The sequence below is a fragment of the Rhinopithecus roxellana genome, chromosome 5 (genome assembly GCF_007565055.1).
Source record: "Rhinopithecus roxellana isolate Shanxi Qingling chromosome 5, ASM756505v1, whole genome shotgun sequence".
Taxonomy (NCBI): domain Eukaryota; kingdom Metazoa; phylum Chordata; class Mammalia; order Primates; family Cercopithecidae; genus Rhinopithecus; species Rhinopithecus roxellana.
The window spans coordinates 131,001,116-131,027,776 of record NC_044553.1 but is presented as its reverse complement, the minus strand read 5'-3'; the positions used below and the strand labels follow the sequence as shown (position 1 = coordinate 131,027,776).

The window sequence follows — 26,661 nt, the reverse complement described above, 5'->3', positions numbered from 1 at the left end:
TGAACTCCTGAGTTACCTCAGCCTCCTGAGTTAACTGGGACTACAAGTGTGTGCCATCATGCCTAATTTTTTTTTTTGAGATAGGGTCTTGCTATGTTGCCCCGGCTGGTCCTAAACTCCCAGACTCAAGCTTCCTAAGTGCTAGTAATTATAGCTACCACACCTGGCCTGATTTTTTCATGATATAGTAAAAGTCTGTCAAAGTCATTACATCCTGGGGATGGACTAGGTTGACAACTCTCCCCACAGCTCTTTCTGGTTTAATGCTTCAGTTCCTAAGACCAGTTTCAGTCTTCAGGGCTCCAGTTCTGAGGACTGTGACACACAACAGCATGGGTTATAGCAGCCCAGAAACATGATATATACTACTGGAGAACTTCAGCAGAAGAGGACAGGCCTTGGGCAGTCATGGATTTCACATTCGTGATTCTGATCACTTGTGTGACTCTGAGACCAGAAGTGCTACCTTGGCTGAAGCTGAATCCCGGCTGCAGTTTATTACTGCAGCTGGCGACCACCTGCATCTGCCTTTCAGCAAGGCTGAGCCCTCTCTATCATCCAGCTCACAGGAGCTCTTCTGCGATAAAAACAGGTGAAAAATCGATTTAAAAAGGAAGCGAAGTCCTGGTGTTGATGAGAATAGTAAATAAGTCTAAGAACGTTCTAACAAAGTGATGCTTCCTAGCCACAAAAATGTCCCATGGGGAATAAGCCCTTTCCATAGGAATACCAGTAGAGGTGGTTCACGAAGACTGAGAACACATTCTGTAGTGTCAGGGGCCACTATTTCAGTGTGAAAGCACTGAGCCTGCTGTGGCCACTATCATCTGTAATCAACTGATAACTCCCTTCCCTGGGGCTCAGTGGCCAGACAGCGTTCCTAATCTGCAGATTGTGGAGCCACAGGGATGGTAGTAAAGGGGACATGAATCTTATTAATTAATTAATTAATTAATTATTTATTTATTTATTTTGAGAAGGAGTCTCGCTCTGTCACCAGGCTGGAGTACAGTGGCGCAATCTTGGCTCACTGTAACCTCCGACTTCCCTGGTCCAAGCAATTCTCCTGCTTCAGACTCCCGAGTAGCTGGGATTACAGGCAGGTGCCACCATGCCCAGTTACTTTTTGTATTTTAGTAGTAATGGGTTTCACCATGCTGGCCAGGATGGTCTCAATCTCGTGGCCTCGTGATCCGCCCTCCTTGGCCTCCCACAGTGTTGGGATTACGGGTGTGAGCTACCGCGCTGGGCTGGGGCCAATCATCTTTACAATGACCATAACTTCTTTTCTCAGCATCCGCTGGTGGAAATGTGAGTAGAGACAACAGGGAGCCCACGTTTTTGGGTACGATGGCTGCGTGGTGGGATTATGCTGGCCTGATGAAATCCATGCAAACTCCAAACCCAGGCTGCCCAGCACCTCCCCACCTGCCTGTTTCTGAAGTGACGTTTGCCCACTGACATGGGATGAGACTGTCCACCTAGTGGACATTTATTTACACTGCTGATTACTAATATATCCAATTCTACTTCCCTCCTAGTCTCCCCACTCAACTGTCCACACTCCCCCCAATTCAGTTCTGTTTTGGGGTAACTTTTCCCTCTGCTGCTGAAGTTGCTGGGATTGCCCTGAGAGACAGTATTGGATGGGGTGAAACTTCCCCTTCCTTCCTCAAGTACCTGCCACCAGGACTCCTTCTTCCTCGTGCACATGCAGGGGCAGGTAGGCATACTCATTCACGTGGCCTTCGTACTGCCTTATGCACTTAGTGGTCCTCAGGTCCCACAGCTTGATCTGTGGAAAGAAGCACCAGGAGACATCAGAGGGGCCAGGAGGTACCACGGTGGTCCCCAAGTGTGAAGCCAGGAAGGCAAGGTGGTCTCCAGTGGCCTGTGCAGGTCATGAAGATCTCCATCTCGAATTCCTGAGCCTTGGAGTCCATCAAAAGCATGTAACCAGGTCGGGCGTGGTGGCTCACGTCTGTAATCCCAGCACTTTGGGAGGCCAAGGTGGGCAGATCATGAGGTCAGGAGTTCGAGATCAGCTTGACCAACATGGTGAAACCCCGTCTCTACTAAAAATACAAAAATTATCCGGGTGCCTGCAATCCCAGCTACTCAGGAGGCTGAGGCAGGAGAATCACTTGAACCTGAGAGATGGAGGTTGCAGTGAGCTGAGATTGCACCATTGCACTCCAGCCTGGGCAACACAGCAAGACTTCGTCGCAAAAAAAAAAAAAAAAGGTACATAACCAGAGAATCCTTTTCACTTTGGTTCACATCAGATTAGACTCATATGGGCAACAAAGCAGTCCCCACGCAGGGCCAGCAAATCACTTGGTCTTCAGTGAACTTCCCCTGCCTGGGGTCAAGGTATGAGGACCTCTTCAGCAGAACCCTTTCCCCTGGCAGGTCTCTGGGCCACCAGACCCTGTGGCCTGAGAAAGTTCATGATCCCCTACCTTTCCAGCCATATCTGATGCCATCAGGTATTGCTCATCTTGGAGGATCCGCACAGAGGTCACTGCTGAGTCATGAAACAGGCGGGTGGCCTTCCACTCCTTGCCTTGATTTCCACAACGCAGATCAATAGCAAAGATTTCCCCAGAGCGGCAGCCATTAAACAGCAGAGGAACCTGTGGAAAGAGGGCCTGCTCGGTCCTGGCTACCATGACCTCCCTCTGAGGCTGGGCAGGGCAGGTCCTCCTGCTATAACCCCTCTTCCAGCCTCTGGGTCGGATGGTGTGATCAGACACGTGCTGGTCAGGGTTTGGGTCTCAATGGAGTTGGAAGGGAGGATGATTCCTTGTTAGTGACCAGAAGAACCAGACCCCACGTGTCCTCCTCATGGGCAGCACGGAGGTCCGAGGAGCTGCCTGCTCCCCGCCCCCATGCACTGCCTCCTTTGGCCTTTCTCTCTGAAGTCCCAGAGATAGCACCCCATCTCCCCATCTCTACTAAAAGCGGGTCAGCAGGTTCATTCACTTTTAAGGAAAGATGGTATTTTCTAGAGAAAAGTCCTTAAAATATAGTTATGACTTTTTTTTTTTTTTTTTTTTTGAGACAGAGCCTTGCCCTGTTGCCCAGGCTAGAGTGCAGTGGTGCCATCTCGGCTGCTCACTGCAACCTCCGCCTCCCAGGTTCAGGCGATTCTCCTGCCTCAGCCTCCCGAGCAGCTGGGATTACAGGCGCCCGGCACCACACCCAGCTAATTTTTGTATTTTTAGTAGAGAAGAGGTTTCACTATCTCGGCTAGGCTGGTCTCAAACTCCTGACCTCGTGATCTACCCATCTCGGCCTCCCAAAGTGCTCGGATTACAGCCATGAGCCACTGCACCTGGCCTGTTTTTTTTTTTTTTTAACTGACTTGAATTTATCAAGCTTAAATTCTTTTTTTTTTTTTTTTGAGACGGAGTCTCGCTCTGTCGCCCAGGCTGGAGTGCAGTGGCGTGATCTCGGCTCACTGCAAGCTCTGCCTCCCGGGTTCATGCCATTCTCCTGCCTCAGCCTGCCGTGTAGGTGGGACTAAAGGCGCCTGCCTCCATGCCCGGCTAATTTTTGTATTTTTAGTAGAGACGGGTTTCACTGTGTTAGCCAGGATGGTCTCGATCTCCTGACCTCGTGATCCGCCCGTCTCGGCCTCCCACAGTGCTGGGATTACAGGCGTGAGCTACCGTGCCCGGCCCTGATTTTTCAAATATATAAAATATATAACCTGAGAGCTGTGAAGAATTGGTATTTAGCTTACACATTTTAAAGATAGTTTGTCCTGCTAGGTAAATCCAAGTACCCAAGAACTGCTCACAACTCCTTTCCATGAGAGGTTGTTTAGAGCAACTCAGGCAAGCCTTTCTGGATCAACCAACTTTCACTCAGCTCAGACACACTTACAAAGGAACCCACTGATCCTTCCTGATGCTCGTTCTCCCCTGTCAAAGAGGACTAGATTGGCACATAGAGGCGGCCAATTTTAATCTGGCCAAATTTCTGCACGGGGCAAACTTTATATTCTGCCTGTCCCAATCCAACCAACCATGAGAGCAAACTGCTGGGCCAAGACATCACTGTTGGTCCCAAAGGACTGCCGGTGTCCCGTCACCACGTTGGTCAACAGGACTCGCCGAGACAAGCCTGGTGGAGACAGAGATAGGCTGATGAGATTATGTCACATATAGTCTGGGGAGAGGGACAGCTACATGGGGTTTTAAGGTCTGTTAAAACCCCATGGTTTTAACACCTCTGGGCACCTCTCTGGGCACCTGGGGAGCCAGGCTCACCTGTACTGAAGCAGTTATTTGCTTGGATATTCAGGGACCAGGCACAGGACCAGGCACCAGGGATCCGGAAACTGCAGAGCATGCCAGGCCGGTCTATTCCTGCTAAGGGGATAGGAGAATGTAAATTGTGGCTGCCCTCTAGGCAGGCCAGGGACCACTGGGTTCAGAAAACATCCAAATATGCCCATAGCTGCTCAGAGGGTCTATACCTTTGGCCTCACTCTGGGTTTTGTGGCTGCGAGAGAGAGGCTCAGCTGGGATGCCTGGCTCACAAGTGGTTATTCTGAAAATCCATGTATGTTAACATTCCCAGTAGTCATGTTTATAGTACTAATAGTACTGATATCAAGGAGGTAGTGTACTGTCGGAGGTAAGGTGGCTCCCATCCTCGATCACCTACCAGCTATGTGATCTCAGGCAAGTGTGTATATATACATACATACACACACACAAACACACAGACACACACACACACATTATTAAAGATACATATGTTTTTAAGACAGGGTCTTGTTCTTTTGCCCAGTCTGGAGTGCAGTGGCATGATCATGGCTCAATGCATCCTCAACTTCCCAGGCTCAAGGAATCCTCCCATCTCAGCCTCCCAAGTAGCTGGGACCACAGGTGTGAGTCACCACACATGGCTAATTATTTATTTTTTGTAGAGATTGGAGTCTTGCTATGTTGCTCAGGCTGGTCTTGAACTCCTGGGCTCAAATGATTATCCTGCCTTGGCCTCCCAAAGTGTTGGGATTACAGGCATGAGTCACCATGCTTTGATAAAATGTTTTTAAAAATAAACTTTTGCACTGATAGAACGTGCAGATTGTAAGGATACAGTTCAGTGAGTTATTACAAACTAAATATAGCCACGTACCCGCCAACCAGGTTGAGAAACAAAACAATCCAGGCCAGGCGCGGTGGCTCACACCTGTAATCCCAGCACTTTGGCAGGCCAAGGCGGGTGGATCACCTGAGGTCGGGAGTTCGAGACCAGCCTGACCAACATGGAGAAATCCCATCTCTACTAAAAATACAAAAATAGCCAGGTGTGGTGGTACATGCCTGTAATCCCATCTACTTGGGAGGCTGAGGCAGGAGAATCGCTTGAACCCCAGAGACGAAGGTTGCAGTGACCTGAGATCACGTCACTGTACTCCAACCTGGGCAACAAAACTCCGTCTCAAAAACAAACAAACAAACAAACAAACAAACAAACAAACAAGAAAAAAGAAAAGACATAAAACAATCCAGTACCCCAGAGGCCTCCCTCACATACTTTTCCCAATTACTACCTCTCCAAAGGGTACTGTGAGCCTGACCTCCAACACTAAAAATTACTTTTGTAAGGCAAGTTCTGAAACCCTCTGCCTCAGTTTCCTTAACTGTAAAATGGTGGTAAGACACACTCCTGCCTATAAGCTTGCTGTGTGATGAAATATACTAGGCACTGGGCTAAATGTGCGTGATCTCATCTAATTCTCCATGGACGTGCACTGGGAAGGCCTTGTCCACTTTAGAGAGGTTCAACATTCCATTCAAGTTGGCAAGGGGCAGAGCTGGGATTCGTGCCAGGTCTGCCTGAAGCCCACACTCTTAAGACGCCTCTCACTCTTGTCTTATTGATTCTAATTTTCTGATAGACTGAAAATGTAATAATGCTGTCAGGAAAGAGGAGTCAAATTGCCTTAACCTAGGCAGAATGTTAAGTACCCCTGATAGCGCCTGAGGTGCTCTAGACCTTCGGAGTTGTCTTCTGAATGATGTGCACAGGCATCCAAATCAGTGTTCTAATCTCACGTTGGTTTACATATATGTTAAGTCTGCTCTGGCTGCTGAAATGACTGAAATGGCCCAAGATGGGTAAAAAGGGGCAGATGCTATAAAAAAAAGCACATGCTTCTGGTACTAACCCTGGGACAGGCTTAGGGAATCCTCCCACAGTGCCTCTGAAGTGGCCCCACACTCCTCTCTAAGCCACCCCCACACAGCTCTCGGGAGACGCAGGACAGATTTCTTCAAAGGAAGAGAACGCTGTACCTGGGTGACTATTAACGAACAGTGACGCTGGGAGCAGGGTGGCACAGCCCGGAGTCTCTGCGAGTCCCATGAGGCACAGTCTGGAAAAAGCTGTTAAGGACAGTTAGGCACAAGGCTCCCCTCTGGGAGGAAGCATGGGCATTCACCCTTCAGAAGGTCATACGGCACACAACCTAGGACAGAGTAACCCCACCGTCCAGATTCAACATACGTTTACACTGTCCACATTTAGCTTCGCATGTTTTTATTTGTTTGTTTTTGAGACGGAGTTTCACTCTTGTTGCCCAGGCTGGGGTTCAATGGCGTGATCTTGGCTTACTGCAACCTCTGCCTCCTGGGTTCAAGCGATTCTCCTGCCTCAGCCTCCTGAGTAGCTGGGATTACAGGCATGTGCCACCACGCCTGGCTAATTTTGTATTTTTAGTAGACATGGGGTTTCTCCATCTTGGTCAGGCTGGTCTTGAACACCCGACCTCAGGTGATCTGCCCGCCCTGGCCTCCCAAAGTGCCAGGATTATAGGGGTGAGCCATCGTGCCCGGCCAGCTTCAGATGTTTTTTAAAGGGAAACATAAATCAGATATAGTTAAAAGCTGGGTGTGGTGGCTCCTGCCTATGTAATTCCAGCACTTTGGGAAGCTGAGGCAGGAGGATCACTCGAGCCCAGGAGTTCGAGACCAGCCTGGGAAACATGGCAAAACCTTTTCTCTACAAAAAATACAAAAACTAGCTGGGTGTGATGGTGTGTGCCTGTAGTACCAGCTCCTTGGGAGGCTGAGGTGGGAGGATTGCTTGAGCCTTGGAAATCGAGGCTGTGGTGAGCTGTGAGCATGTGAGCGCATTCCAGCCTGACTGACAGATTAAGACCATGTCTCAAAAATAAAATACTATAAAAAAACCCCAAAAGTCCCCCTCTCTGATCCCTCCCTAGTCCAATTCTCCCTTCTCTCCCACCCAGAAAGAACTGCTCTTCTCGAATTGGTGTAAGTTCTTCTAAGCCATGCTGTATTTCCACTACATATATTTGTCAATAAATAAAGCAACTTTTGTTTTAAAAAATACATACAGAAATGGCACTGCACAGAATATCTCACTACCAGCTCTTAACATTTCTGCTTATCTGAATGGGTACCAGGTGACACCTCATTATTATTTCAATGGCCATTTCCCTGACTACATGTGGGTGTCTGTTCACATGAGCGTAGTCACTGGGCAGTCTCTCTGACCTGCCCCTTTACACTCTTCCCTATGTGTGTGTCTTCTGACTGATGTGGTTCCTCTCCTTTTCCCCTCATAGCCAAACTTCACTCCAGAGGAGCCTGTATTTATTCTCACTCCCTTGCCTTTCCTCCACTGAAATCCAGGCCTGACCCTCAGCTTCCCAGAGAAATGTTCTCACCAAAGTCTTCAATGAGCTCCTGATTTCTAAATCTGACGGAAATGCTCCAGTTCTGCCCTATGGCCATGTAGCCCAATTTCTACTCCACACTCCTTGGCCTCAACCCACCACTCTCCGGGCAGTCTATCCTGGGCCTTCTCCTATCACAAGATGCCCGGACTAGGACCTGCGCCTGCCCCTTGGTGCCCTTCCCTCCACTCCTGCTGCCTCATTTCACGCCCTCACTGCCGCTCTCAGTCTTGCAGCAGCTTCTGTCTGAGGACTTGCTCTCACCTGTCTATCCCCCAACAATGCCACCAAAGGAATCATTTTCAAAAATGGCTCCACAATCACAACCCGCTGGGACCTCCCATATCCCTGAGCGAGCATTCTGTCTTGAAAGGTCCTACTCCCTAGCCAGAGACATCATGAATATCAAACTGCTGCCCAACACACCAAGCTTTCTCCCAACTCCTCCTTCTATTAGGAGTCCCTGGCCTCTTCCTGCCCTCATGGGTCTCCCTCCAGGAAGGCGGTTGCAATCCCTTCTGCATGCAGCTTTCCTCCTACACTGAAGACTTGTGGAGCTGCCTGTCTCTATCTCCTTGCAACTGCATATACTCGATAGGTGTTGCCTGAATGACCACACATATTCCTCACTGAAAAACGTTAACTATCTGAAAAGCAATCACGTAACTTAAAAAAAAATCTTTTTATACATTTTATTTTTATATAGGTGTTTTTCGATGGAAAATTACCATCTGTCGCCCAGGCTGGAGTGCAGTGGCACAATCTTGGCTCACTGCAACCTCTGTCTCCCGGGTTTTGAAGCAATTCTCCCACCTCAACTTCCCAAGTAGCTGGGATTACAGGTGCATGCCACCACACCTGGCTAATTTTTGTATTTTTAGTAGAGATGGGGTTTCACCATGGCGGCCAGGCTGGTCTCGAACTCCTGACCTCAAGTGATCCACCTGCCTCGGCCTCCCAAACTGCTGGGATTATGGGAATGAGCCACTGCGCCCAGCCACTTTTCTTTTTTTTCTTTTCTTTTTCTTTTTTCTTTTTTTTTCTTTAAGCGACAGGGTCTCTCTCTTTCACCCAGGCTGGAGTGCAGTAGTCTGATCACAGCTCACTGCAGCTTTGAACTCTGGGCTCAAGTGATCCTCCTGCCTCAGCTTCCTGAGTACCCGGAACTACAGGCATGCACCATGATGCTCATCTCATAGAATTTTTTTTTCTTTTGTAGAGAGAAGGTCTTGCTATATTGCCCAAGCTGGTCTCAAACTCCTGGCCTTAAGCAATCCCCCCACTTTGGCCTCCCAAAGTGCTGAGATTACAGGTGCGAGCCACCGTGCCTGGCCAGGTAACATTCTTGACCATCTGAGTATGTGATATGTATGTGACATACGACTCTGGGTGGTAAGCTCCAAGTTAAGTATCTCCAGGATAGAGAGGGTGCTGAAACTGCAAATGGGAACAGCATCACCAAATAAACTTATTTTGCTTCTGGATTTGGAGGGCACGGAAGTGAAGAAAGTGGGATGTGCATGTTAGTTACTGTTGCTGGATCTCAGCTTATTTATATTCAAACTTTGAGTACTTATGGGGCCAGGCTAAGACTTAATCCTTTGACAGGCTACAGGTTAACTAAGGGCCCAATAAGTGTAGAAAGAATTCCATCTAACCCCCACCACTCTTGCAGGGAAAATGCAGATGCAGGTCTGAACAAAGTACCGTTTTTCTAAAGGGAAAAAGTTACCTGAACTTCTGAAGCAGCACAAAAAATCTATAGCACAAAGGCCAGAAGATTACCAGAAACTGCCACCAGAGGGCAAGCCACTGATGAGGCTACAACAGACCATCCATCCCTTAAAGCCCAATTACATGGATTTTTTTCCCTCTCCTTAGCCCACAGAAACATGAGAAACCATGCTGTTTTAAGACTGGAAATGAGAACGAGGTTCGTTTTTGCTCTCTGCAGAGCTTGGCCTCTTTAGCCCTCTGGTTAGATCATCATAGGAACAGGTGGTCAGTCCCATTAGCCTACAGAACCCCATCAAATGAAAGCCACATACAATTTTCAATTTGGAGAACACACATAGTTTGGTGCCTTATATAAATTTGTAATCAGGTCGCTAATGTATTTAGGCTTTACAAGCCTTTGAAATGTAAGCTGGGTGTTGTGGTGCATAGCTATTGTCCCAGCGACTTGGGAGGCTAAGGCAGGAGAATCACTTGAGCCCAGGAGTTCTAGACTGGAGTGAGCTATGATTGTACCACTGCACTCCAGCCTGGATGATGAGCAAGATCCCTTTCTCTGAAAAAAATTAAATAAAAACCAAAAAACTCCTTTGAAAGAGAGTGCTGTGAAACAAATAAAATTTTAAAAAAAGACTCTGATTCAGTTGTCACTTGTTGAAGACCAATGATGTGCCAGGAACTGCTAGGTGGATTCATAGGAGTTAACTAACGCTAATCTCACGACAACTCAAGAAGTAGGTGTTAAGTACAACGAGTAGTCATGTTGTTTCCAGAACACATTTAATATGAGAATGAACCAAGGACAAGAGTCATTAACATGTGGCTTTCGGTGAATCAAGTCTTGTGCCATATCAAGAGCCCCCAAGGGTACCAGAGGCCAGGGACCACAACACTGTACTACTGTGCTCTCAGCAAAGTGGCTCTGCTCACTCAGGAAGACAAAGACTGGTGTGATGAGTGCTTTAAAAAGCTGTTGCCAGCAGGGACCTGAGGCAACAGAGCCCACAGATCCAAGTCCACTGCCAAAGGAACCCCCTCTCTGACCCTGCCCTCAGCTTCCCCTAGGAGGACCCTGCCCTCCTGACCACCGTTTTCCTCCCTGGCCTCAGGAGGAGCTGGGCTTCCTCCCCAAAGCTGTGCTGCTCCTTTCCGCTTTGTTCCTCTGCTACCGCACCAGCTCTCCGGCAGGAATACTGGGTCCGTGTCGTGAACCCAGAGCCTCCTGTCACACGCCACAGTGGCAGAGTGGGTCGGCCTTGGAGCCAGACTGCCTGAGTTCCTATCCTGTCTCCACCACATGCATGTGAAGGCCCAGAGAGTGTCTGCCACACAGTGACATCAATGTCATCTTGAGAAACAACCATGATGGGACCTCAGCTACTTCTCTGTGCTCCACAGGCATCCTTGTGTTCTACCCAGGTACGCTTTTTTCTAAAGCATGAGATTTAAGTGCACAAAGGCCCAGCCCTCTGGTCACTAAGATGCCATGCCACGAAGCCCACAGATACCCAGGTCCACGTCAGGGTGTGGCCTGCCCACCAAACCTCTTCCTCTGCCAAAGGATACAGAATGTGGGAATCCAAGTGATTGAGCGAGGCCCAGCACACCGAATTCACCTGGTGAGGAAGCAAACAGCAAGACGGAAAGTTATTCCACAGTCATATGCTTTCCTGTGGAATAACTTGTGGGGACACAGACATGTGACTTTCTTCAGGTCTTGCTCCTCTTCAAATGGGCTGGAACAAACATTCTGAGGGCAGGGCTTCAGCAGGACAGGAAGTAACCTCAAGTCTGAGTCCTTCAACAGAGCCACAGGGAGACATTTGGTATATCTGGCATACCCTCTGGGCAGGGCTGAATGGCAGGAGATAAGCCTAACTCTGAAGGTGGATCTTACTTCACCCAGAAGCCATTTTCAACCTGTATCCATCTTGCGGCTTATGTCCCAACTGAATAGGAAGTCACAGCTTCTCATGGATGCCACCATCACCCCACTGCAACTTAAAGGTTGCTCCCTAGACAGGAAACTCCTCTTATTTGTTTAAGTCTCAGTGCTGGCTGCGGCCTGGCTGGATGACGTATCACTCCAACACACAGGGCAGGACCCCTCCTATCCAGGCCACAGTCACTGTCACCCATGTCCAAGGAACTCTCTGCCCTGGTGTGGGCCCTTTCAGATCAACTCCTGGACCCCTGGAGGGACAGTCCTGAGGACCAGTTAAAGAAGCGCTGTTTCAACCTCTGTTTCAACCAATGAAAGTGAAATTATCTCATTTCACTTTCTTTTCCAAGACAAGAAACTCCTGGGACCCTTTCTTTCCCTGTGGGTTCTGAGCAACTATAAATCCATTTTTTGAGATAGGGTCTCACTCTGTTACCAAGGTTGGAGTGCAGTGGCACGATCATGGCTCACTGCAGCCTCGATCTCCCGGGCTCAGGTGATCTTCCCACCTCACCTCCCCCCGAAACCCCCAAGTAGCTGGGACTACAGGTGCACGCCACCACACTCAGAAAATTATTATTATTTTTTTGTAGAGACGAGGTTTCACCATGCATGTTCCGCTGGCCAGGTTGGTCTGAAACTCCTAGGCTGAAGTAAAAATCAAGTCTTACGGAAAAATGAGGTAACCATGCTCTGCCCTCTTCCCCAATTGCTCTCCTCTATCCTGAATTTGGCCAACTACCCCCAGGGCCAAGTGTGCAGCAAGGCTACAGGGATGGGCAATGTACCTTCCGGTTGGTGAAGTAGAGGTTTTCGTGCATGAACACCTTAAGCGTAGGGGTCTTCAGACTTTGCAGGTTGATGATGCCATACTTGGAGCCTCCGACTTTGACATCATTCACTGTGAAGAGTCGGTCACTGTTGGTGTCTGCCTGGAGAAGAGAAGGGGGCAGTGGGTGACATCCCAGGCTGCACCTGGTGGGTTACATAAGAGGGACCTGCCCGTCTCTCCTGGCCCCCATGCTCTGTGCATTTTCACTAGGTGAGAGCTCCTCTCCATGAGCGAGTGTGGAGATGACCTCACTTCCCCTAACTCAGTGCAGCCATCTCTGGGCAAAGTCAGTACATGTCTGATGTAACAATTCAAGAGGAAGGATGAGAATGGCAGTGAGGGGACATGGCCAGAAAGTCTGAGATCTGCATGAGGACCTCACTCAGAAGTGGGTTTGGCAGAGTTCTAGCATGCACCCAGAGGAATGTGCCACGTGCCATCATGAAGGCTGTGCAGCAATAGGAAAAATGCTAGTTCCTATTATATAGGCACTAATTTATTTTTTACCACCATGAAAACAAACAAACAAAAAACCCACTGAATAAAATGTGCAACAGCAAAAGACTGCATTCAAATATAGGCTTTTTTGGCTGGGTGCAGTGGCTCAAGCCTGTAATCCCAGCACTTTGGGAGGCCGAGACGGGAGGATCACGAGGTCAGGAGATCAAGACCATCCTGGCTAACACGGTGAAACCCTGTCTCTACTAAAAAATACAAAAAACTAGTCGGGCGAGGTGGCGGGCGCCTGTAGTCCCAGCTACTCGGGAGGCAGGAGAATGGTGTAAACCCGGGAGGCAGAGCTTGCAGTGAGCTGAGATCCGGCCACTGCACTCCAGCCTGGGCGACAGAGCGAGACTCCATCTCAAAACAAACAAACAAACAAACAAACAACAACAAAAAATAAGCTTTTTTTTTTTTTTGAGATGGAGTCTTGCTTTGTCACCCAGGCTGGAGTGCAGTGGCCGGATCTCAGCTCACTGCAAGCTCTGCCTCCCGGGTTTACACCATTCTCCTGCCTCAGCCTCCTGAGTAGCTGGGACTACAGGCGCCCGCCACCTAGTTTTTTTGTATTTTTAGGAGAGACGGGGTTTCACCATATTAGCCAGGATGGTCTTGATCTCCTGACCTCTTGAGCCGTCCGCCTCAGGCTCCCAAAGTGCTGGGATTACAGGCTTGAGCAAAGGTAAGCTATTTTTTTTTTAAAAGAGGTGGGGTCTCACTATTGTCACCCAGGCTGGAGTGCAGTGGCATGATCATGGCTCATGATAACCCTGAACTCCTGGGCTCAAGTGATCGTCTCTCCTCAGCCTCCTGAGCAGCTAGGACTACAGGCATGAACCACTGTGCCTGGCCACTTTTATATTTTTTTTTGTAGAGATAGTGTCTATGTTGTCCAGGCTGGCCTTGAACTTCTGGCTTCAAGTGATCCTCCTGCCTCAGCCACCCAAAGAGCTGGGATTACAGGTGTGAGGCACCATGCCTGGCTCAGGATGTGGGCTAATTTTTTTTTTGAGAGGGAGTCTCACTCTGTCGTCCAGGCTGAAGTGCAGTGGCACGATCTCAGCTTGCTGAAGCCTCCGCCTCCCAGGTTCAAGCTATTCTCTCACCTCAGCCTTCTGAGTAGCTAGGACCACAGGTGTGAACACCACACCCATCTAATTTTGGTATTTTCAGTACAGACGGGGTTTTACAATATTGGTCAGGTCAGTCTTGAACTTCTGACCTCAAGTGATCCCCCACCTCGGCCTCCCAAAGTGCTGGGACTACAGGTGTGAGCCACTGCACTTGGCCCTGTTTTTGTTTTTTCTTTCGAGACAGAGTCTTGATCTGGTTGCCCAGGCTGGAGTGCAGTGGCACAGTCATGGCTCACTGCAGTCTTGACTTCCTGGGATCAAGTGATCCTCCCACCTCAGCCTCCCGAGTAGCTGGGACTACATGCACACACCACCATGCCCAGCTAATTTATATTTTTTGTAGAGACAGGGTTTACCCATGTTGCCTAGGCTGGTCTCGAACTTCTGGGCTCAAGTGAACTGCCTGCTGAGGCCTCCCAAAATGCTGAGATTATAGGCATGAACCACTTGCCAGATGTGGGCTATTTTAAGTTTTTCTTTTCTCATTTTAAAACATGATGTGGTTAATCGCTATTTCAAAGCAAAAACTCTACATATTTATGTGTTTTGTATATATTAATAAATATAGACCCACACACAGGTTTGGACGCTGGTTTTGGTGAAACTGTATCAACTTTGTTAAGTTTACCCAGGAAGAAGTCATGTTCCCAGAAGAATCACTGAGACTAGACTCAGATGTGAAAAACTGCGCTCCAGGTGGCAAGCCACTTTCTGGCCCTGGGGTCACAATGGCCAGCCAGAGTCACTGTAACTTTGGGTGATGGAGATGACCTACCACACGTAAAGCCTGGGTCAGGAGAGATGAAGCATGAAGGTCGGGGTGTCCAGGCTTGTGAACAGTGGCCTGTGTATCACCAGACCCCACACACCAATGACCCCCACTGTTTCCACCCGCTTTACCCCAGGGAAGGGACTGCTGAGGAGAACCCACCACAAGAGAAGATCCTACTCATTCAGTCAAACCATATCCCCAAGCACACAGAGAGAGAAGCCACACGGGAGAATGTGGGCCCGGCCCCCAACACCCCTCACATGGAAGGACCCCGCTGTGGTGGTCTCCTGGGGCAGGAGGATGCAGTGTCGACCTCCAGAGTCAATCTCTAGCATCGGCCTCCAGTCTGGCCAGCAGATGGCCAAGTCCAGATGCTCCTGCCTCTGTATCCTTGTCTCACTCTCCCTGGCTTTCCCTCAGCCTCTAGGAAGGACAGGGCTTGCCGGGCACACCCTGCTCTTACATGGTCCATCGAGAGGTCAGGGACCTTTGTTTGCAGTGGACCCTCTAGCTCTCTGCCAACATTTCCTTGGCCCCTGGGTTTAAGCGACAGACCTTGGCCTCCAGCTTGGGTCCATCCCAAACCAGAGAAGGCCTTTCACCCCCTGCAAATGATGTGATGGAGGTGTGTTGATGGGAGGTACCCCTGAGGCCAGGGTGGCAAGCAAGGAGTCCTACCCTCTAGTGACCAAAGGCATACTGGGCTGCAGGTTTAGCCACCAAGTCCCGCCCCAGTTCAGGAAGAATTAGATGTCCCCTGGTCCACTGTGAACCTTTTTAATTGCATATACAACACAGCCAAGGAGAAGTTACTGTGTCAAGTTTCTTAGTCAAGGTGTGGCTGGGTCCAGACTCTGATGTCAAACGATGGAACTGATGTGGGGGTGATGATGGTCACCGCACAGCCTGCCTCCCAGCTTAGCATCTCCCAGGCGGTAGCCGGCAGGCAGGTTAAAATTGTACAACCAAGATGCCACCTGCTTTCATTGCAGTTGGCTTCTCCAGAGCTAGGCTTGATGACTGGCAACGCTAAGCCACAAAGTGTCCAGAGGGTGGTACTCACATCCTAGGCATCCACAGTTGTCCCCCTCCGACTCACCAGTATGAGGTTAAATCGGTCGCTTGCCAAGGCGGAGGGATCCAAGCTCCGAATCTGGACCTTTTTCCTCTCCATGCAGCTGAGACGCAGCTCGTGGGCTAAACTGCAGAAACAGAGGGTAGGGGCATGGATGCTGTAGCTGACATGCATGGAGAAGATTCAGGGGTCTCTGGCCTTCCCTCCCCCCTGAGGCCCATCTCTCCTCGTCAGCCCGCTCCATAGTACTTCTCAGCAATGGAGCTGAGCAAGATCCCCGATTATCTGAATTTGAGTTTCCCCACAGAACACTCAGGAAGATGAAAATGAAGAAGTGGGTGGCCCATTTACAGAGTCAAAGAGTGGGAGTTAGAGGGACTTGTGCCTGCATCATCCAGTACAGCTCCTTCTCCAGAGACAACGAAAGTGCTGGAGATGGAACAATGGTCTGGAGGGCACTCCAGATCAAACAATGGTCTGGAGGGCACTCCGCTGCTGGGAAGAGCCTGGGGATACGCTGCCTCTTGTTTCGCAGTGTGAGGAACAGATCTAACTAGAGTTTTAACTCTTTCTGTCTCAGAAGGAGGAAAACAGAGGTGGGGCCTACCCTGCCTGATACCCACGGTGTTTCTGGCCTTCCCTAAAGGGGTCCTGCTCCAAGGTGCGAGGCTTGTGCCCCAGGAAGCTGCCTTAAATGCAGGGTTCTTCACTTACTCATGTACAGTGGGGGCAAGAGACGCAGGGTTGGGCGCTCAGGTGTTGGAGTCAGACAGTTTCCCACTTCTAGCTTTACCTTGAGCAAATCACTCCACTCTGAGCCCCAGTCTCTTCCTCAGGAAATGGGGGGAAGTACCGGCCTATCTCACAGGGTTTTAGTTAGAATTGTATCAGGCATCATAAGTACTTTGATAAAGTTTAGTACACACACATCCATTTAATGCCCCATTTTTGGTGACAACTCATTAGAAGGGAAAGAAGCATGCAGAAATGTCATGGGAATGAAGTTGTAGGATCTTCTACTAGAATGACTTATGAGTACCAGAGAATAGACATCTCTGCCTATGTCCCCATCCTCTCTCCCTAGCCTCCTGCAAGAGTCCCTCTCCTTCAGTCTAGAGAGAACAGCTTTCTCAGGGTGGGTTTAAGCAGCAGAAGGCAGGCTCTGAACTGGAGCCCCTCAACTGTGCAGGTGCCTCACGGGGTAGCCACATGGTCTGTCCAGATTGGATTCTTGTACCACGAAAATAAGAAACAGGAAAAGAACATTCATGAAGAAAACATAACAAAGAGGCATTGTCTTACTGGCAATAATTGGTGACGTTGAGAAAACCCAGTTGGCTTTTTCGGAGCATGGAAGATGCATTAAATCCCATCCTGGCAATCTAGATTTATTACAAAAAAGAGAACAATTCAATGAAGATTTATTTGTTATGGGATAATGGAGAATGTTTTTCGTTCCACAGGACGCAATAAAGGAAATAGGCACTAAATTGGCAGAAATTTTATGCATAAAAATCCAACTGTATCCTTTCCAAGTCTCCTGTCCTTGGAAAGAGGAAAGGCCCAGCACAAGAAAGTGTGAGCGAAGGCCGGGCGCAGTGGCTCGCGCCTGTAATCCCAGCATTTTGGGAGGCCGAGGCGGGCGGATCATAAGGTCAGGAGATTGAGACCATCCTGGCTAACACGGTGAAACCTCGTCTCCATTAAAAATACAAAAAGAAATTAGCTGGGCGTGGTGGCAGGTGCCTGTAGTCCCAGCTACTCGGGAGGCTGAGGCAGGAGAATGGCTTGAACCCGGGAGGCGGAGCTTGCAGTGAGCCGAGATCACACCACTGTACTCTAGCCTGGGCAATAGAGCGAGACTCCGTCTCAAAAAAAAAGTGAGCAGGAAAGTCTGCTCAACTCTGCCATGCTCTCCATCCACATACACCCAGGGGGACGAAGCCACCAGGTGCAAGAATGCAGCAATGGGACTGCAAACAGGCCTGTACTGCTTTCCATTCCACCTGTGGTGACCCAAGGCTGGAACTATACGTTCCATTGCCTACCTTGACAACAAAATATGCTAGCATCTAGACCTGTATCAAGATGGCCTGTATTCCAAACCATGCATCCTGGTCTTCTATTTAAAATAGAAAGCTGGGTCGGGCATGGTGGCCCACACCTCTAATCCCACACTTTGGGAGGCCAAGGTGGGTGGATTATTTGAGGCCAGGAGTTCAAGACCAGCCTGGCCAACATGGTGAAACTCCATCTCTACAAAAAAATACAAAAATTAGCTGGGCATGGTGGCAGGCACCTGTAATCCCAGCTACTTGGGAGGCTGAGGCAGGAGGCTCACTTGAACCTGGGAGGCAGAGGCTGCAGTGAGCCGAGATGGTGTCACTGCACTCCAGTCTGGGCCACAGAGTGAGACCCTGTCTCAAAAAAAAAACCCAAAAAACAAAAAACAGTTACTAAAATTGTATCACACTGCCTCCCAAGATTCCTTCAGGAATGACAAAACAGAACTGCTGAAGAAGGCTGGGCGCGGTGGCTCACACCTATAATCCTAGCACTTTGGGAGGCCGAGGTAGGCAGATCACTTGAAGTCAGGAGTTCAAGACCAACCTGGACAACATGGTGAAACCCTGTCTCTACTAAAAATAAAAAAATTAGCTGGGCATGGTGGGACGTGCCTGAAGTCCCAGCTACTCAGGATGCTGAGGCAGGAGAACTGCTTGAACCCGGGAGGCAGAGGTTGCGCTGACCCAAGATCATGCCACTGCACTCCAGCCTGGGCAACAAAGTGAGACTCCATCTCAAAAAGATAAATAAATAAATAAATAACTGCTGAAAAAACTTAGCAAACAAGAAAATGGGGATGGAAGGAGGGGGCTCTTGGCTGTTCTTACTCTTGTCTTCTTTCTGTCAGGGAAAAGCTGGGGCCACACCCCCTGAAGTGTCTCTGCTAAGTACTGCAGGGGCATCTAATTGGCACCCTTTCAACAGTGGATGGACAGGTGCTGGCAGGAGCGGAGGACAGGGGGGCGAAGGGGTGAGGAGCCCACCTTTTTCTGCTTGTCCTCTTCCTCAAGCAGCCGCAGTCTCTTGCTCTCCATCTCCTTCTGCCGGATGCTCTCTTTCGTCAGGGGGTTGCAGTTGTTATGTCCAGGGAGCAAGCGGAAGTAGCGTTTCTTTTCAGGGTCAAAGTAAAACCCAGGTAGCTCTTTACACAAAAAAATTAAATGCATCAATTTCAACCACTGTGAACTGACCACCTGAGTGGGGTGCCCAGTGGCCTGTCCCCCCACCTCATGGCTGCCTGTCTTTTCTGAGAGCGGGGATGAGCTGCCTTGTCAAGCAACATCCCGGACTGTGCTCAGTCCTGGGGGAGGCAGTTTGCCTCAGGACCACCATTCCTGATGCACCCAGCTCCCTCCCTGAGTGTTTCAATTTGCTCCTGGAACTCCTTCCGAGCCAGGAATGGGTCTCAGCCTTCCCTGTGCGCAGGGGCCAGGAGTCCCACCCAGCAAGTGGCCTTACCTGGCACAGAGGAGGCCCCAGCTGTGCCAGACGAGGTCGACGGAGACTCATCATCACCGTGGCTGGAATCCTGAGCCGACTGTGCTGCCTGGGAGTGGGACCTGTTGACACACAGTTGTGTTAACTTGGAGCCCAGGGCTTGAGTTCCAGCCATTCTGACTGGGGGTCCATTCGGGCAGTTCTGCAGCCTTCACCTCTGATCTCTGACCTGATTACTTGAGAAGCACTGATCTCCTTTTGCAAATACAACAAAATAGGGCAAGGTTTTGGTTTTTCACTCTTTTTTCTTTCTTTAAAAGAGAACAGATGTCAGTGATTCCCTCTTCTTATTTTCTCACTTAAGCATTTTGTGAGGTCTTGTGGAATTTTCCAGATTAAAAGAAAAAATAGAAATCTCTGCCAATAAGAATTTTACCAGCTGGGCTTATTTGTCAGCACAACGGCAGTTACAAGGTTAGGTGAATTTCATTCTTTATTGGATTCAGTAGCATGAAGAGTTTAAATTGTACTTGACTACACAATCTCACAGACAGAAAAATTGGGCTTTGGGGGACAGAGTTGATTAGTTCAGTAACACTGGGATAGAGCCGTGGCTAAAACACTTGATGTGTAAATCCACAAGTAGCTTCTGTGGGAATTATAGGCTGAAGGATGTAGTAGAGGCGCGTGCCACGCCACCCAGATAATTTTTGTATTTTTAGTAGAGAGGGGGTTTCGCCATGTTGGCCAGACTGGTCTCAAACTCCTGACCGCAAGTGATCCGCCTGCCTTGGCCTCCCAAAGTGTTGGGATTACAGGCGTCAGCCACCACGCCCGGCACAGTCAACTTTATTTTAAAAATACATTTAATGTTGCCTTGGCCTGGCGTGGTGGTTCACGTCTGTAATCCTAGCACTTTGGGAGGCTGAGGCAGAAGGATCACTTGAGCTCAGGACTTTGAGACCAGCCTGAGCAACAGAGTGAGACCTCATCTCTTAAGGAAATAAATAAATGTCATGTAGCCTGGCGTACAGTGTTTCCAAGTCTATACTAGTATTATACTAGCATAATGTCCTAAGCCTTTGTGTTCGCTCATCACTCACTCACGGACCTCCAGTCCTGCAAGCTCTATTCCCAGGAAGTGTCATATATAGGTATACCATTTAAAAAAAATCTTATATCTTCTATCTTTACTGTATCTTTTCTATGTTGAGATCTACAAATACCACTGTGTCCTGCCTGCCTCTTGCATTCAGTAGTCAGATGCTGCACAGGTTTGCAGCCTAGGAGCAATGGGCTACACCCATATAGCTTAGGTGTGTGGCTGGCTGTACCATGTAGGTTTGTGTTAAGTATGTGCTATGATGTTTGCATGACACGACAGCCTAATAACATATTCCTCAGAATGCATTCCCCCTCGTTAAGTGAAGCACGAGTGTATATCCTTGTCCAAGACTTAGGCTGAATAAAATTTGGTTTCCACAAAGGTATTTTCATAAAAAGTCTACAAAATGGAAAAACGGTTTTCCAGCTGTATCAGATAACGTCTACCTCCAGCCTTATGGCGAATGCCCTGGCCAGAGGTCGTGGTCGCTTAGGAAAGAACAGAGAGTGGTCCTCTCTCCTCATTACTCAGTGTGGTGGGCTGGCCCACCACAGCCACATGCCCTGGGAGCACGTTAGGAAGGCAGGCTCTCCTTAAGACCCCTCAGACCCACGGAATCAGAACCTGCATTGGGACGAGCCCCCTGGTGATCTCCATGCCTCTGAGCATGTGACATGCCATGCGTACAATGCCAGAAGCACACTGGGCAAAAGTGGCTCCCCAGAGCGGCACACTTACCTGTCTTCAGGATCACGGAGTCTGAACCAAGGGTTCTGCTGGTGGCTTCCTCTCCCATGTCTTCTTCTACTCTGCCAGCTATTTTTATTCATATCTGTTCCTAAAAGAGAAAAACAAAAATTCCATGGATCTCTGTGCGTGGGCGTGGGCTTTTCTGTTTGCTTCTTGACAGCTGCTTCATGTTCAGCACCAGCAAAAGGCTGGCCCACCCTGGGTTACCATCAGATTTGCCACACCAAGCCTTACCCGGGAAGGGCTGCCTCCAGCACTCTCCCAACATCCTTCCCACTTCCTTCCTGTCACCCCTAGTTGACCACATAGCTCCCTACTCCACAGAAATAGGGACGCCTGGGCACGGTGGCTTATGCCTGTAATTCCAGCACTTTGGGAGGCTGAGGTGGGCGGATCATGAGATCAGTTCGAGACCAGCCTAACCAACACGGTGACACCCTGTCTTTACTAAAAATACAAAACTTAGCCAGGAGTGGTAGCGTGCACCTGTAATCCCAGCTACTCAGGAGGCTGAGGCAGGAGAATCGCTTGAACCTGGGAGGCGGAGTTTACAGCGAGCCGAGATCGCGCCACCGCACTCCAGCCTGGGCGACAGAGTAAGACTCCATCTCAGAAAAAAAAAAAAAAAAAAAAAGAAACGTTGCTAGGCATGAATCCCCTAACTTCACTCCCTTCTGCTCCACAAATACCTGCCTTTACTAATTGTCTTCTTCTGGCTGGGCGCGGTGGCTCAAGCCTGTAATCCCAGCACTTTGGGAGGCCGAGACGGGCGGATCACGAGGTCAGGAGATTGAGACCATCCTGGCTAACACGGTGAAACCCCGTCTCTACTAAAAAATACAAAAAACTAGCCGGGCGAGGTGGCGGGCGCCTGTAGTCCCAGGTACTCGGGAGGCTGAGGCAGGAGAATGGCGTAAACCCAGGAGGCGGAGCTTGCAGCGAGCTGAGATCCGGCCACTGCACTCCAGCCTGGGTGGCAGAGCGAGACTCCGTCTCAAAAAAAAAAAAAAAAACTACTTTGTCTTGGACAACAGGTATCACTGCTCCTTTTCTAAGCAGACCCATCCCACCTGGCTATTGATCTCATTCCTCCCCAGGAACTGCAGACATCTGTTTCTACATATGTTCATGTCTCCTTCTCCTTATCTCAGCTTAAAAACATGCCCAGGTTTTTCATTTGTTAGTGTTCCATTTCTAATCCAAAAAGAATGGGCATATTCTGAAAGAATGGTCTATATCCAGGAACTCAGTGTCTTCATCTCCCAATATTCCTCAACCCACTGCAGCCAAGCTTCCTCTCTCCTCGCCTTTCTGCTAAAATGCTCTTGCTCGTGATCACCTACTTGCCAAAGTGAGTGGTCTCTTTTTAGCCCTTATTCCTGCAACATGCAGCACCAGGAGGCTACATTCTTCCTTTGGCTTCTGTAATATCTTTCTCTTGGTTTTCTTCTTGCTAAATGAATCCTTTGCTCATTTCTCCTGGGTCACACACCCTGTGTGTGCTTCCCATTGTTCTGTCCTAGATCCTCTTCTTTTCAGACTTAACACCATCTCATCTACCAATGCAGATGCAGCTCCAACCCTAATATCCCTACTGAGCATCAAGTTCCTATATGCTGCTTTCTGTCTATTTCCGCAGATCCAACAGGTTCAAAAGTGAGTTCATGATTTCTCCCTAACCCCCGATCTGCTCTTTTGCCTGTCTACATTTCTCTTCTCTGAAAGTAATATCCCTGCCCCTGCAGCCCAAATGTGTGTGTGTGGTTTTGTTTGTTTGTTTTGAGATGGAGTCTCGCTCTGTTGCCCAGGCTGGAATGTAGTGGTGCCATCTCAGCTCATTGCAACCTCTGCCTCTTGGTTTCAAGCGATTCTCCTGCCTCAGCCTCCAGAGTAGGTGGTACTACAGGCACCCGCCACCACACCTGGCTAATTTTTGTATTTTTAGTGGAGATGGGGTTTCACCATGTTGGCCAGGCTGTTCAAGAACTCCTGGCCTCAGGTAGCTGCCTCGTCCTCCCAAGGTGCTGGGATTACAGGCGTGGGCCACCAAGCCTGGCCCCAAATTTTTATCTTATTAATTGTCCTAAACAATGGCTCCTGAACACCATGTGTGGGTTTCCCTATGGATCAGTTATCTTATACCCCAGCTAAAGAATACAGTTGTATTTATTAATAGTTAAGTTACAGGCTGAAAGGCACTGTGCACAGGAAGGGAAGCACGTGTGGCCAGTGTTAAGACTGGTAGGAAAATGGCTGCATGCGGTAGCTCATGCCTATAATTCCAGCACTTTTGGGAGGCTGAAGTGGGACGATCGCTTGAGCCCAGAGTTTGAGACCAGCCTGGGCAACACAGTGAGACCTCATCTCAAAAAAAGAAAAAGACTGATAGGAGAAATAAGCCCTACTGACATAAAGCTTATTATTATTACCAACACTATAAAAAGGTCAAAATTCCTTTAGAGTGCATGTTCTGTATATGAAATGATTCTAATTTGTTTAATTATGTAACAGTGCATGAATACAGCAAGGAACACATGAACTGGTGAGTCAGACTTCAGATCACCCAGAGGAGGCAGGACCGTGTCCCACTCACATCATTATCCTCAACAGGCGGCTGCACAATCAGCAGGACACAGCTGATGAGAAAAGCACTGACAAGTGCCAATTTGGGCCAGGGAGAGCATGTGTTCACCCCTAACTCATATAGGCCCAGGTACAGGCATTTCAATCTGGTAAGGGGGCCTGCCAACATCAAGTAATATAGTTAGCGAGGTTGGGCAAAAATCCTTTTAAAGGCCGGGTGTGGTGGCTCACGCTTGTAATCCCAGCACTTTGGGAGGCCGATGCGAGTGGATTACCCGAGGTCAGGAGTTCGAGATCAGCCTGGCCAACGTGGTGAAACCCCGTCTCTACTAAAAGTACAATTCACCGGGCGTGGTGGCGGGTGCCTGTAATCCCAGTTACTTGGGAGGCTGAGGCAGGAGAATCGCTTGAACCTGGGAGGCAGAGGCTACAGTGAGCCAAGATTGCACCATCACACTCCAGCCTGGGCAAAAGGGTAAAATTCCATCTCAAAAAAAAAAAAAGAAAAAAAAAAAAGAAAAAAGTCATTTAAAAAGTCACACTAATAAAGCCTTCCAAATACAGAAAGAGTTTAAAGGCTAGTACGAACACAGTACCTTTCTAGTACTTTTAAGAAGCCTGTTCAGGGGTGGGGAGTGTGTCTTCCCTAAACACAAACACAGTTCATTCTCTACGGCCGCTTTACAGTCCATGCTTGCACTCATCACTCTGCATGACTCTTTGTTCATACTCCCATCTTATACTGGATGTGAGGTGAATTCTGTAAGGCAAACATCTTACTTTGTTCTTTTTTCTATTCCTAGCATCCATGACCTAGTTGGTGCTTAGTAAATTTTTGCTGAACTGAAGCAAGGCAAAACAAAACCTGTGGCTACTTTAAGTCCCAAGTAGCTTCTTTCTGCTCTAGGTTATTTCCATTTACTACTCCGCATACATTTACAGAGCGCCCGCTCCATGTGAGGCGCTGGGGAGTGGGCAGAGATAATAAGCTGTGCTCCCTGGTCTCGAGGCACTGATTGTTTAATATGGGAGACAGATGCACAGACCAACCCCTGCAGCGCAGGATAAGGGTATAGACCCAGGTCTCTCCAGGTGTGGTGGGAGAGAAGGGAGTGACTGCTCCACGTGCCTGGGCTGGAGGTGGGGGAGGGAGGTAAGTGCAGTCTGAAGAATGAAAATGTCAGGGAAGCCTGGCGCGGTGGCTCACGCCTGTAATCCCAGCGTGATTTGGGAGGCTGAGGTGGGCGATCACCTGAGGTCAGGAGTTTGAGACCAGCCTGACCAACATGGCGAAACCCCATCTCTACTAAAAATACAAAAATTAGGCCGGGTGCGGTGGCTCACGACTATAATCCCAGCACTTTGGCAGGCTGAGGCAGGTGGATCACCTGAGGTCAGGAGTTCGAGACCAGCCTGACCAACATGACGAAACCCCATCTCTACTAAAAATACAAAAATTGGCAGGGCGTGGTGGTGGGCGCCTGCAATCCCCACTACTTGGGAGGCTGAGGCAGGAGAATCGCTTGAACCCGGGAGGTGGAGGTTGCTGTGAGCCGAGAGAGTGCCACTGCACTCCAGCCTGGGCGACAGAGCACGACTCCGTCACAAAAAAAAAAAAAAAAAAAAAAAAAAAAAAAAAAAAAAAAAAAAAAAAAAGGGCAGTGGGGGCGGCGGGCCTGCAGGCCATCTGGTATGGCCAGAGCCTGAAGTTCAAGAAACTGGGGGGATGAACCTGCAGAGGCAGACAGGGCATGGTCACGAGGACTCTGGGTGGATGAGGAGTGACATGATTAGAGCTGGTAAGAAAGGGCACCTGAAAGGCAGTGGCATGGGGAAGAAGGTGACAGTAAGAACTGCAGCAGCAACCCAGGTGAGATGAACTCACTTATACATTATGGACATGGTATGTGGGATAGCAGAGCCTGGATTTAGATTTAGGCAGCGAATTTCATGGGAGAGGTGGAGAGAGGAGTTGAGAAAGGTTAAGTGAATAACTGGTAAAGTCATGAGCAGGGAGACTAAGAATAAAGGAAGAACACTTTGGGGAGAGGGGAATAAGTCTGATTTTGAACAAATCAATCTCAAGATGCAGGCAATGGGAAATACCGGTCTGATAATACAGAGAGAAACTGAGCCTAAACAGACATATTTGAAAGTCACAAGGATAGGGTGACACGATCTCGGCTTACCGCTACCTCTGCCTCCTGGTTTCAAGCGATTCTTCTGTCTCAGCCTCGCGAGTAGCTGGGGCTACAGGAGTGCGCCACTATGCCTGGCTAATTTTTGTATTTTTAGTAGAGATGGGTTTCACCATATTGGCCAGGCTAGTCTCGAACTCCTGACCTCGTGATCTGCCCACCTCGGCCTCCCAAAGTGCTGGGATTACAGGCGTGAGCCACCGTGCCTGGCCATTAGGGACAATTTTATCTAGTAATAATATAAAACCCAGTATGCATCACAGTTTGTAGATCAGTGCTTCTTAAGGACTATTTTGCCCACCAGGGGACATGTGGCAACGTCTGGAGACATTTTTGTTTGTCACAACTTGGGAGAAGGAGGGGTAGGCTGCTACTAGCGCCTAGTGGGTAAAAGCCAGGGATGCTGCCAACCACCCTACAATGCACAGGGCAGCTTCCATACATTCTTCAGGAAGAATTATCCAGGGCTGGGTGCAGTGGCTGATGCCTGTAATCCCAGCTGCTCGGGAAGTCGAGGCAGGAGGACTGCTTGAGCCTAGGAGTTCAAGACCAGCCTGTGCAACATAGCAAGATCCTGTCTCAAACAAACATAAAAAAAAAAAAAAAAAAAAAGAGAGAAAAAAGAAAAAATTATGCAGCTGGTTGTGATGGCTCATACCTGCAGTTCCAACTACTTGGGAGGCTGAGGCGGGATGGCTTGAGTCCAGAGTTTGAGACCAGTGTGAGCAACATAGCAAGACTCCATCTCACAAACAACAAGAGTTACCTGGCCCCAAATAGTGCTAAAGCTGAGAAACCCTGTTCTATGT

General features: G+C 49.0%; 1 protein-coding gene across 6 annotated transcripts in view; it reads right to left on the bottom strand.

Moving 5' to 3' along the window:
- The window catches only part of DCAF4 (DDB1 and CUL4 associated factor 4), a 37,634-nt gene that overhangs the window by 4,568 nt on the left and 6,405 nt on the right, over positions 1 to 26,661 (bottom strand). For 2 of the 6 annotated variants that reach the window (XM_030931358.1, XM_010355797.2), the window contains exons 2-13: positions 21,060 to 21,159; positions 19,238 to 19,338; positions 18,763 to 18,920; positions 17,015 to 17,094; positions 15,737 to 15,839; positions 12,188 to 12,331; positions 11,024 to 11,073; positions 6,318 to 6,397; positions 4,278 to 4,376; positions 4,034 to 4,131; positions 2,463 to 2,636; positions 1,681 to 1,795 (exon numbers count right to left, since the gene is read on the bottom strand). In XM_030931358.1, coding sequence (XP_030787218.1) covers positions 1,681 to 1,795; positions 2,463 to 2,636; positions 4,034 to 4,131; positions 4,278 to 4,376; positions 6,318 to 6,397; positions 11,024 to 11,073; positions 12,188 to 12,331; positions 15,737 to 15,839; positions 17,015 to 17,094; positions 18,763 to 18,920; positions 19,238 to 19,338; positions 21,060 to 21,151 — 1,294 coding nt within the window. In that variant the 5' untranslated portion in view covers positions 21,152 to 21,159. Of the gene's footprint in view, positions 1 to 1,163; positions 1,301 to 1,680; positions 1,796 to 2,462; positions 2,637 to 4,033; positions 4,132 to 4,277; positions 4,380 to 6,317; positions 6,398 to 11,023; positions 11,074 to 12,187; positions 12,332 to 15,736; positions 15,840 to 17,014; positions 17,095 to 18,762; positions 18,921 to 19,237; positions 19,339 to 21,059; positions 21,160 to 26,661 lie in introns of those variants that run through there. The other 4 variants (XM_010355784.2, XM_010355793.2, XM_030931359.1 and 1 more) reach the window with 3 other exon arrangements.